Source organism: Ictidomys tridecemlineatus, unplaced genomic scaffold (assembly GCF_052094955.1).
Source record: "Ictidomys tridecemlineatus isolate mIctTri1 unplaced genomic scaffold, mIctTri1.hap1 Scaffold_304, whole genome shotgun sequence".
Classification (NCBI taxonomy): Eukaryota; Metazoa; Chordata; class Mammalia; order Rodentia; family Sciuridae; genus Ictidomys; species Ictidomys tridecemlineatus.
In genome coordinates this window covers 25,975-38,509 of record NW_027522379.1, presented here as the reverse complement: position 1 = coordinate 38,509, position 12,535 = coordinate 25,975, and the positions used below count along the sequence as shown (strand labels likewise).

General features: G+C 39.1%; 1 protein-coding gene across 1 annotated transcript; it reads right to left on the bottom strand.

Annotated features, from left to right (window-relative positions):
- Positions 1-240: 240 nt before the first annotated feature.
- Positions 241-3,373, bottom strand: LOC120888924 (retinoic acid early transcript 1E-like). The gene is made up of 3 exons (XM_078036320.1): positions 3,091-3,373; positions 2,564-2,830; positions 241-1,999 (listed from the first exon to the last, which is right to left on the bottom strand). The coding sequence occupies exons 1-3, from the start codon at positions 3,092-3,094 to the stop codon at positions 1,866-1,868; spliced, it is 405 nt and encodes a 134-aa protein (XP_077892446.1). The 5' UTR covers positions 3,095-3,373; the 3' UTR covers positions 241-1,865.
- Between the last annotated feature and the right edge of the window lie 9,162 nt (positions 3,374-12,535).

The window sequence follows — 12,535 nt, the reverse complement described above, 5'->3', positions numbered from 1 at the left end:
AAGTGTGCTCCTCCAGCTCTTAAATAGGCTTCCTATGTTGGGTGTACAGGGGCAACAACATTTACCTGTTCAGATGATCTCATGTGTTTCATACTGACATGAATGGTAGACTAATCTTTTGAAAATATTAGGTAATATTTACTTATACAATTTTACTTTTTATTAAGAAATAGAAATTTTTGATATTGGAAACTGAATCCAAAGGCACAGTACCACGGAGCTATACTGCCAGTGTTTTGAAATTTATTTATTTTTGATACAGTCTTCCGAACTTGCTTAGCCTCACTAAGCTACTGAGGCTGCAGGCTGACTCACAATAAGGGGAGGTTCTCGGGATTAGACAAAGGTAAATGGGGAAACAGAGGGGGGTGGGAGAAGGAAAAACAGTATGAATCAGACATAACTTTCCTATGTTCATATATAAATACATGAACAGTGTAACTCCACATCATGTAAAAACCGCAACAATGGGAAGTTATACTCCATGTATGTATGATATGTCAAAATACGTTCTACTATCATGTATAATTAAAAAGAGCAAATAAAAATACTAAAAATAAATAACTAAAACAAAACAAAAATATTATAAGAAAAAAAAGATGCCATTAAAAAAAAAAGTTTCTGAGGTTGGTTTTGAACTTGTGATCCTTCTGCTTCAGCGTATTCAGTCACTGGGAACTTCACTGGTAGTTTTAGAGAAGACTGAGAAGTATGCATTGGGAAGGGGCATTTGTGTGGTGAGTTACTCACTGGCCATGCCAAAATAATACAGAATAATGATTTGGAGAGCAGTGGTGTCACTCTAGGTCCAATTGTGAAACTAAAACTAAAGTAACTTATAGAGGCAATGTTTAGTATGAGGAATTATTAATTCTAACAGTGATTATCTATTGAGAGGGAAACAGCTCTAAAGATTCATAGATGATGTGTCTGGGGAGCAGCCCTTATCCCCAAGGCTGCGGCAGAGCCCTTAAGGAAAGAATATCTGAAAGAGCCTCCTGCCCACCTCCAGGGCTTCAGATCCAATCTTTCTTGGACAGAACATGCCTTGTTCCTCTGGGTTGCAATGAAGGTTGCTAAGAGCTTTTGTGCCAGGTGTCACAACAAGATGTTAATATATCCACATGTCACTTCACTCTATGGCCTTAATCATTTGTGTCATAATATCTAGTGAGTTAGCAGAGTTGACTTGTGGTTTCTGTCCATCAGTAACTTAATTATATACAAAAATAAGTGTGAATACATAGATAAACCTCATTAAACCAAGATAAATATCCTTTTAAATCATCTTCCTCTATAAATAAGGAAAATGAGTACAGGCTTTCCAATTCCACTCAAATGGAGGAAAGTTTGTTGGAAAGAGTGGCAGAGTAGAGACAGTCATCTAAGGACACTTCTTGCCACCAAGGGTGGTCTGATGATGTTGCCTTCCCATGGTCCACAGAAGACATAGTAGATTATGGAACAGCTTCTACACATTAAGGAAAACTATTAACCTGTGTTATATTTTCCCAGAGAGCAAATAACTCCTCAACCAAAGATCTGGAGCCAACACCCACCAGATTCTCCAGATCTGAGGCACTGCCCCACTCAGGAGGAGACTCCTATGTGTCCCTCCTCTCACTGCACTGCTGTGCTACCTACAGTGGCCTCCTCTACTCAGCAGCAGTCATTCCAGCACTACTGTGGAATGGGCAGTGCTCAAGGCTAAGGAAGGGCATTACTTCTGTGGAGAGATATCAGTGGCCAGGGGCTTGGGTGAAACTGGTGGGACACCTGTCCTAAGGCCCTACCAGACTGAGACAGCACCACCCAAAGGCCAGAGGACAGACTATTCCTCACCTTTCATGGTGTCTGTTGATTTCCTATACAACTTGATGGGCATGAAGATGATGATGACTGACGACTAAAATTAAGACAATGATGATCCCTAAGCTGGTCACTGAAACAGATGAGGTACGTGGAGACCCACTGGTAACTGGGACTGTTGATGTTGGTGCTAAAACAAACAAAAGAGCAAAATCCCTGTCAAAATTAAAAATATCCATTGTTCAGCACCTGTTTTCCCCATACAGTGCATTCAACTCATATATACTGACTCATCATGGGACAATTATTCTACCAGGTCCTGGGGCTACAGAGATGAACAGAGGTTGTGCTATGTCCTTATACAGCTCACATTACAACTGGAGGGGACAGCAAAAGTCCATCCAATTTGTTGTAACAAGAGAAGGCCTGGAAGTTTACAGAAATATATATATATATATATACCTGGGAACTAGTTGGCCGACCATTAATGACTGCATCATTGATTAATGGACAATGGGGGCTTCTGTAAAGAAGAGACCTTGGGAGGTGAGATGAGAAAGGAGGCTAGTGACAAATCCACATGGCTATCACTGATTGTCCAGTCAAGAAGCCGATGAAGAAGTCAGTCATTCAGCCCATCAAATTTTCCATTATATGCACATGCTCACACCCCACAGGGAAGTCATCAGACCTTTAAAGAGAATTCCCACATCTTTCCCATCCTGCTGAGTTTCATAGTAACTCAGCTCTCTACCTGGCATTTCCTCCAAGTGCTCTGAGAATTCCCCGAGCCACTGATTGCAATCTCCCATGGAGACCTTCCTTAAACGTTCTGTCAGTTCTTTCTCATTCTCCAACTTCTCCTTGATCCCTCTGGCTCTAGGATTAATCACTGTCCACTCCATGTGCATCACATTTAAGTAGAGAGATGGCTGTCCATCAATGCTGAAATTCCAGAATGAACCAATGTGATTTTTTCCTTCAAACTGACAAGACATCTTGGCCTGCAGGGTGAGATGACCTGCAATACACAACAAAACTATCATCTTTCACTCTTGATAGATTCATCACCTCCCAATAAGTTGAGCATTTCTCTGCACATTTAGAGGCCTTTATTCTTTTCTTCCAGATTTGCCCTTTCTTGCCCATTAAGCCCCACATCCCTCTAAGGCTGGGCCAATGTTAATCTCTTTTACACAAATACATCCAGAGCCTCCTCCACATGTACACTCCATCCCTTCCTCTCTCCTGTTTTATCTCTTCACCCCATTCCATACTTACCCATGGTCTTATTTTTTTTCCAAGTCCATGTCAAGCAGGATCATCCTGAGATCTTGCCTCAGTTCTCTCAGCATTTCGGTCAATTGTGTCCATGTTTTGGTGGCATTCACCTCCCTTCCCAGGTGACCTAAAGGTTTGATCTTATTGCTCTCACAGTCATACTGAAGGAAAGCAGTCTTATCCACTGAGCCCTGCACTTCACACCAGGACTCCCCAGGTCTGGACTGAGATTTGACAGTGAAGTTGAGGCAAAGAGAGTGGGTAACTGTGAGAGAAATATGGATGTGAGGTTCAGGACAGGGAGAAGAGGGCCATTAGTTTCCATCCTTTTGTGACTCTCAGACTCCCTCTGAAGGGCCAGGCTGGCAGATAGAGGACTCTTTATCCTAGACCCCCTTAATCTTCTAGATCCTTATTTTGGTGTCACATTTAACTGAGATTGTAGGATGCTCTTGTTCTATCAGGGACCCCTCACAGGCACAGTGTTACTAGGAGAAAATCTGAAAGCACTTTCAGTGACCTCTACTAACTTTTGGTTACAAAAAATACAAGATGGTATCTGTCCTCCTGAAACTTAAAACCTAGCTGAACAGTCAGTATTTCCAACAGAGAGAAAAAGGAGGCATCAGGGATCACAGGTCAATTCATCATGGTCTTGGTGTTCAGGCAGATCATCATGGAGTAGATACAGGAACATGGCAGCAGAAGGGAGCTGCCACACAGGAGCACAGAACCTAGTCTGGTGTCCTAGGCTGGTGCCCTATGAGCTGATCATCAGATTCCAGGGAACCTCTCTAGCCAAACCACACCCTTTCCCCATTCTTTAGAAGAGGTATCCACTTATCTGTGCCCAGCATGGAGCCCCAATCTCTTCTCTCTGTTCCCAACCAGTTCTTTTTTATTTTTTATTTTATTTTTAGTTTAGATGGACACGAAACCTTTATTTTATTTATTTATGTAGTGCTGAGGATCAAACCCAGTACCTCACACATGCAAGGCAGGTGCTCTACCATTGAGCTACAAACCCAACCCCTAACCAGTTCTTGCTAACACTTATGACTCACAGTCTTCCAAGATTCTACTAGCAGCATAAGTAGCAAAAGAAGATAGCTACTGGAATATACTGGAGACTTTCTATTGAGAATAAGTCTCAGAGAAATGCGCAAAATTAGCCTCTAGGGTGTGGGCATGCCCCAAACCTACCATTGGAGGACTAAGGACCAGTCTATTGAAACTCAATGAAGAAAAAGGTTGTTTAAGGCATGTTTAGCAGGTGATGCAAAACAGAATTACTTATTAATAGAATTCTAAAAATTAGAAATGCAGATGTTAAAAAACAAAATTCACTGTGAATACCCAGTCTCTGTAGGGGAAGCAGAGCTTGCTGGAGGTTATATGAGTTTCTTCCTTCTACATACTGCTTCTTCTCTTTTCCCTGCCTCTTTTGCTATCTGCTTTCTTCCCATGTCTGTATTTTTTCCCAACCTCACTCTCCTCTGTCCCATTACCTCTAACCTTTCAAACCCGTCTTCTTAAAGACTGAGATCCATTTGCATTCAATACCCCACAATGAGAGATTCAGTCAATACAGACACGAGCCCTAGAGCCCCAGAATTACCTTTTTGGTTGAGAAATAGAGGCTGACAAAGATGATCACTTTCAGGTGGATAATGATGAAAATGAACACAAGTAATTTTTAAGAATGGTCTTTTGATGGGTGGTGCAAAGAATGAACTGCACCTTGCTGAAACAAAGGCAATGGATTATGAAGGCAGTCCCAGTAAGGCAATGGTGGCAGTTTTGAAAAATGTCTGTGCAGTAAATAATTTCCCTTGGAGACTTGAAAATTATACCATGTATGGTCTTGATATGAAGTGTGGTCCCTGGTCTATGCACACTGTGGAGGAAGATCCCAGGTCAGAAGCATAGAAGGATGTCAAGCTCTTTAGTGAATGTGAAAAGCAGTTGGACCCTAGAAGCAGTAGTAAGGTTCAACAGAAAGCAGTAAAACTTGTTGCTACTAAAGATGATGATTTTGTTGATGAAGAAACTAAATAAAAGCACTAGTGAGGAAACCTCTTTGTGACTCTCCAGCTAAAAATGCACAACAATGACATAAGAACAGGGAAGATGAAAAACCACTGACACCTAGATCAAGAGGTCAAGAATCCTCCAGAACACAGGGAAAAACTCCTGAAAAACCAAAGACCCACTTCTGCCAAAGCAAAAAAACAGAAATGAAAGAAAGTACAAAAGGGTCCTTCTCTTCCCAAAATGGAAGCCAAGTTCTTCAATTATGTGGAGAGATGTTTCTGGATGATTGATCTGGAGGCTATTCAAGATCTCTGGTATTGGAGGAAGTTTCTTTAAGGAAACAGTTTACCAGTTTGTCAAAAGTTTCTGTCTTAAATCTCTAGATACATATGATCTACTAAATTGAATCAGGAGGGCATAAAAAATTTGAATGTACCAATTTCAAACAATGATATTGAAGACACCATCAAAATGCTATCAACAAAGAAAAGCCTAGGACCAGATAGGCTCTCAGCCAAAATATACCAGAACTTCAAAGAAGAACTTACACCAAATTATTTCATGAAGTAAGAAAGAAGAGGGACCTTCCAAACTCATTCTATGAATCTAATATCATCTTGATACCAAAACCAGACAAAGACACTTCAAGGGAAGAAACTTTCAGATCAATATACCTGATGAACATAGATGCAAAAATTCTTAATAAAATAATTGCAAGTAGCATATCAAAACATATTAAAAAGATACTGCATCATGATCAAATGTGGTTAATTCTAGTGCTGCAAGGTTTTTTTCAACAGATGGAAATCAATAAATGTAATTCAATAGACCTAAAGACTAGAATCATATGATTCTGTGAGTACATGCAGAAAAAGCATTTGACAAAAATCAGCATCCATTTGTGCTCAAAACAGGATAAAAATAGGGATAATCGGAACATAGCTTACCATTGTAAAAACTATCCATGCTAAACCCAAGCCAACATCATTCTAAATGGGGAAAAAATGAAAGCATTCACTCTAAAAACTGAAACAATACAGGGATGCCCTCTTTTTCTTACTCCTATTTAACATAGTTCTTAAAACCCTAGCCAAAGCAATTAGACAAAAGAAAGCAATTAAAGGAACATAAATAGGAAAAGAAGAGCTCAAACTATTCCTATTTGCCAAGACATGATTCTCCATTTAGAAGACCCAAAACTCCACCAAAAAGCATCTAAAAGTCATAAATGAAATCAGCAAAGTAAGAGGGTTTAACATTAACACCCATAAATCAATTGCATTCCTACACACCAATGATGAATCAGCTGAAAGAGAATTTAGGAAAACTATTCCATTCACAATAACCTAAAAAAAAGAACAAACAAAAACTTGGGAATCAATCTAACAAAGAGGTAAAAGTCCTCCACAATGAAAACCATAGAATACTAAAGAAAGAAACTGAAGACGACCTTAGAAAATGGAAAAAAAAATCTTCCATGTTCTTGGATAGGCAGAATTAATATTATCAAAACAGCCATGCTACCAAAAGTCCTATACAGATTTAATGCAAGTCCTATTAAAATTCCAATGACATTCTTCATAGATATAGAAGAAGCAGTCATGAAGTTCAGTTGGAAAAATAAGAGGCCCAGAATAGCCAAAGCAATCCTTAGTGAGAAATGTGAAGCAGGAGGCATCACAATAGCAGACCTTGTATTGTACTACAAAGCTGTAGTAATGAAAACAGCATGGTATTGGCATAAAAACATTTATGAAGAACAGTCCAGTATGAAGGGAATATATAGAACAGAATAGAAGAGACAAACAAATAGAAGAGACAAACCCACATATATACAGTTATCTCATACAAGATAGAGGCATCATGAACATAAATTAGAGAAAAGACAGCCTCTTCAACAAATGGTGCTGGGAAAACTAGAAATCCATACATAGCAGAATGAAATTGACCCCCTATCTCTCACTTTGCACAAAACGCAACTCAAAGTGGATCAAGGACCTTGATAGTAGAGCAGAGACTCTGTGCCTAGTAGAAAAAAATATAGGCCCATCTCTCATCATGTCAGCTTAGGAACCAAATTCTTCAAGAAGACTCCTAAAGCACAAGAAATAAAATCAAGAATCAATAAATGGGATGGCATTAAACTAAAAAGCCTTTTCTCAGCAAAGGCAACAATTAAGAACATGAAGAGAGAGTTTATAGAATGGGAGAAAATATTTGCAACTTGTACCTCAGAGGATCATATTCCAGGATATACAAAGAACTCAAAAAACTTAAAAAACAAAATCTATAAATGGGCAAAGGAAATGAACAGGCACTTCACAGAAGAAGAAATCCAAATGGTCAAAAACTATATGACAACATCTCTAGCAATTAGAGAAGTGTAAATTAAAACTAAACTTAAAACAAAAAAGATGTCCAGTGTTCCATTTAGGATTTTGGAATTCATCACATCAATAGACTTAAAGAATAGAATCAGGAAAAGGCCAGGAAATATATTCTTTCTTAGAGTTTTCTGAAGGAATACAGCCTTACAAAGAAATGATTATTGATTATAACCCTGTGAGAGTTTGGTGTTTACATCTTCAGAACAATGAAAGAATATATATATGTAATTTATTACAGTAGCAATCAAAATCTGGCACAGTGTGTTTAAATAGGTCACAGAATGAGGGGAGGGGAAAAACTCAGGTTGAGAAGGTTCAGGACTGTTCCAGCAGGTGGAGGTATTACAATTTTAAATAGATACCTTTACAAACAAAATGGTTAAAGGGGGAAATATATATATATATATATATATATATATATATATATATATATATATATTATATGACAATTTTAAAAATTAAATAAAGAATAAATGAATAAAGGATTCAAAAGGGGGAGGCATAGAAGGGTGTGTCACCTGAGAACTAGATGTGAGAATGACACAAGTAGATTCCTCAGGGAAGAACAGTCCAGTCTGAAAGGATGGCAGTGCAAAGGCTCTTAGGCTAGAGAATTCTGCAATATGCTGAAGACCAGCGAGTAAGCACTGGGGTAGGGACTAAGTGAGCAGGGGACAGAGTAGGGAATGGTTGGCCTGACTATAGAGATACCTAGGCCTTTGGTTTTTACTCTGATAATATTCAAGTGACAAATACAAGGGCTATGTGCCTTATTCAAGTTTCTTCATCTATTTGGTGAGACAATTCAGCAGAAGGATTATTATAGCCTGAATATTTGAGTTGTCCTCAAATTTATATGTTGAAACCTAATCAACAATGTGTATTAGGGATTTAGGATAAAGAGAGAGAAATATGGAATCTTAAGGGAAACACCCTCAAGCCACTGAAGTGCAGAATCATGCCACCGAGATGCAGAAGACACAGTTGCAAACCTTGGCCCGTGCCCTTGTAAAATGAGGGAAATACACAAGTGCAGAAAAACTTGGGAGAAATTTTGCAGCCCCACCCTGGATCCACCTCCACTCCAGCTTCTAGTACAGCTCATCTCTAAATATTGGGCCCCCAGCCCAAGTCAGGGCTGCTCCTCACTCAAGTCAGCTGCGTTCTCCCTTGGATGTGTATCTACTTTCCTAAATAAAGCCCAGTCTATATCTTTGTCTGGCTCATGCTGAAATTCTTCTCTGATGCATATGCCAAGGACTCAGCTAGTCCTGAGCTGAGTCAGCCTGCTTCATGGAATCCTCAGACCCCTTCTCCAGAAATTTCTTCTCCTGTGACAAAGTCATTGGTTGTTGGGAGTGGTGACTGAAGTATGAGTCTTGAACTGTCCTGTGACAGAGGTGATGCCTCTCTTGGGAACTCTCAGGGAGAAGGTGCTATTGAGATAGCCCAGTTGCTGTGGTGACACCCTGCTCAATAGGAGGTTGTTAGCCACAGAGTTATCCAGTTCTTGACCTTGAGGTTCAGATGCCAGCTGTTCAAGGGTAGAAAGTTATGGGTGCAAGCTAATTATCATAATTGGGCTGCTTATAGCTATGATCTTGATTCTGCTTGCTTTAAAGAAACTTTCTCACAAAACCCTTTTAATGATAAAACATATAATAAATGTGCTGAGCTGACTCATGGTCACTGCACTCCACCAGAGTGTAATATCTACCAGGTCCAAGCTTTTTCTCTCCCTCTGTGTCTGTCTTTTTTTTTATGGTGCTAAGTATGAAATCCAGGACCTGTGCATGCAATGCAAGCACTCTACCATCTATTTGTCTTTTCTAATCCCCTATTGCCCCTCATCTGGTTTCCTGAATTAACTGCAGTGCAGGTCGCAGCATTAGGCCATGAAGATGGAGTCCCTTAAGTATAAAATTAGTTTGCTTTTAAACGAGAAGGTAGGGGTTGGGGTTGTGGCTCAGTGGTAAAATGCTTGCCTTGCACATGTGAAGCACTGGGTTTGATCCTCAGCACCACATAAAAATAAATAATTAAATTAAAATTATTATATCCATCTACAAGTAATATATATATATATATATATATATATATATATATATATATATATATATATATATATATATAAGACAAAGTTGCTGTAGGAATTCCCCTTGCCCACTTTTGCCAAGAATGAGTTCTGTGTAGTCAAATAATGATGAGACCTATGAATGGGGCAACTCCAGAGTGCACCAAGGCCAGAGTGCACCTTCTGGGCTGGGATGCTAGTTTTCCTAGAACATTGTGCACTCGCTCCATTTCCAGGCCACTTCCAAGATGGGTGTGGGGAATGGGAATGGGTCATGTTAACATGCCATAAATCTCATTGTTCTTATTGAAATTTGGCCATTTTTCTTGAATAAATTCTCCTCACGTTGGTGTAAGTTTTGATTGATTTTCAGAGGCCTGACAAAGCTGATTGTTGAAAACATTTGTACTTGTTATCAAAAGTTCTATGAGGAACAGATTTTTAGGCATCCTCACTATACCATTACACAAGGCCTGGACTTAGACCAGGATAAAAAGCTTCTGCACATCAAAGGAAACAATTTTCAGTGTGAAGAGACACTGTACTGAATGGAAGAAGATGTGTGTAAATGGCACATCTGATGAGAGGTTAACATCCAGACTACATAAGGAACTAAAAAAAATAACAACCCAACAACCTGATTAAAAAATGGAGAAAAATCTGAGCAGACATTTCTCAGAAGAGACACACAAATAGCCAACAGGCATATGCAAAAGTACTCAGTACTAAAAATTGTCTTTGAAATGCAGATCATAACTACAATGAGATATCATTTCCCTCCACTAAGAATGGTCATTATTAATACACAAAAGATAATAAGTGCTGGCTTGGAACCCTTATATACTATTGGTGGGAATGTCAATTCATAGAGCCACTAGGAAAAGCAGTATGGAGTGTCCTCAAAAATTAAGAAATAACACCAGGATATGATCCAGGAATTCCTCTACTGGGTATTAGCCAAAGGAAATAAATATAGTCTATCAAAGACACCTGCACTCCCATGTTTATTGTAGCACTATTCACAAAGGCCAAAGACACCTGCACTCCCATGTTTATTGTAGCACTATTCACAAAGGACAAAGAACAGAAACAATCTACTGATGAACAGATAATGACCATGTGATACAAAACACACACTGGAAAACTATTCATCCATAAAATGGACAAAATCCTGTTATCTTCAACACAATTGATGGAAATAGAGATCATTATGTTAAGGAAGTAAGTCAGGCACAGGAAGACTAGTACCATATGATCTCATTTGAAGATAGAATCCGAAAAAGTTGATCCCAAAAGTTGAGAATTGAGAATGGTTCCAGAGGCTGTATATGGTAATTGAAAAAGGAGGGCTGGGAAAATGTTGACTGAGGGGTCCTAAGTTACAGTTACAGTTATGTAGGAGTAAGAAGTTCTGGTGTGCTATGGCACAGTGGGGTGAGTATAGACAACAACAAAGTCCTGTGTATCTCAAGTAGCTAAAAGAAAGGATTTTGAAAGTTTTCACCATAAAGAAATTATAAATGCTTGTAGCAACAGACACATTTAACATGATTTAAATCTCACACAGTATTAAAACTTCACATGGCACCTCCTTTAATATATATAATTTTATGTTTATATGTAGCAATTAAAAATAAAACAAAATGAAAAACCTGGCAAGAAGGGCATCAACATTGTCTAGGAGGTCACTGATGATGACTGGTAAGGGCCAAAGTGCTTGCTGGGTGACAACCAGCAACTATTTGGGGAAGACAACCTGGGAATGGGCACCAACATTGGAGACACTCTATCTAGGGTCAGATGACTAGGACAGTGGGCAAATCTAGTGCCCCATCCATTTTCATGTTGTCTTTAGTTCCTCTCACAGTAAAGCAGAATTGAGTATTTGATATAGGGACAGGTATAGTGTGTTCTGAAGAGTTGAAAGTGCTTACTGTCTGCCTTTACTGTCTGCAACTTGTGCCTACTTTATACCACTATAAGATGTTGGCTCCCCAAGAGGTAGACTACATAGGCTTAGGATCCAAGGTCAGGAGTCTATAGATGCTCCCACAACAGAAACGTATAGATAGCACCTTTGCTGTTAGACAGTTGACAATGGTGGGAACATGATGTCAAGAGAATAATTTAATAATAATTATAAAATGTCCCACTGTGCTGACCCCCATATGCTTTCTTTGCTAAAAAGCAATTTATCTAACTCTGCTGGACAGGATATGTCACATTCCTCAGCAAAGTACCTGTTATCTGGAAGAAATTTAGGCAGAAAATAATGTTGATAAGAGGAACCCAAGTTACTTTGAAGGGAGAGCTATGTGAAGGGTGTTTCACAGAACAGATTTTGGAATATAAAGATAATTCCTTCTAACCATAAAACCTATAAAAATGATTAAAATTCCATTTAGAACCAGTCAGCATGGGCCAAGGAGAGAGAGTTGTCATGGCAAAGCTAACTTGAAATCTGATGTCACCCTGATGTCAGTCAAAAGTCAAGAGGTGGGCTGGGGTTGTGACTCAGAGGTAGAGTGCTTGCCTAGCATATGCAGAGCCCTGGGTTCGATTCTCAGCACCACATAAAAATAAATAAAATAAAGGTATTGTGTCCCACTACACCTAAAGTGTGTGTGTGTGTGTGTGTGTGTGTATATATATATATATATATATATATATATATATATATATATATATATATATATATGCCAAGAGATGGGCCTGGGCAAGAAACTTTCCTGGGATCCCCAATACAACTGGAACACAGGAGAGGCAGGTTGTCTCTTTCCTCTCTGAGAGAACCCACTCTCTCCCTTGAGAGTGCTGCCTTTTCCTTTTCCTATCTCTTCAATAAACTCATTTTTGTTATTCTGGCAAAATGTCTGAAATCTTTAGGACTTGATCAAAAGAATTGGGGTTTGAAGAGGTCTTTGCACTATCTGTTTCTTAGATGACCCCA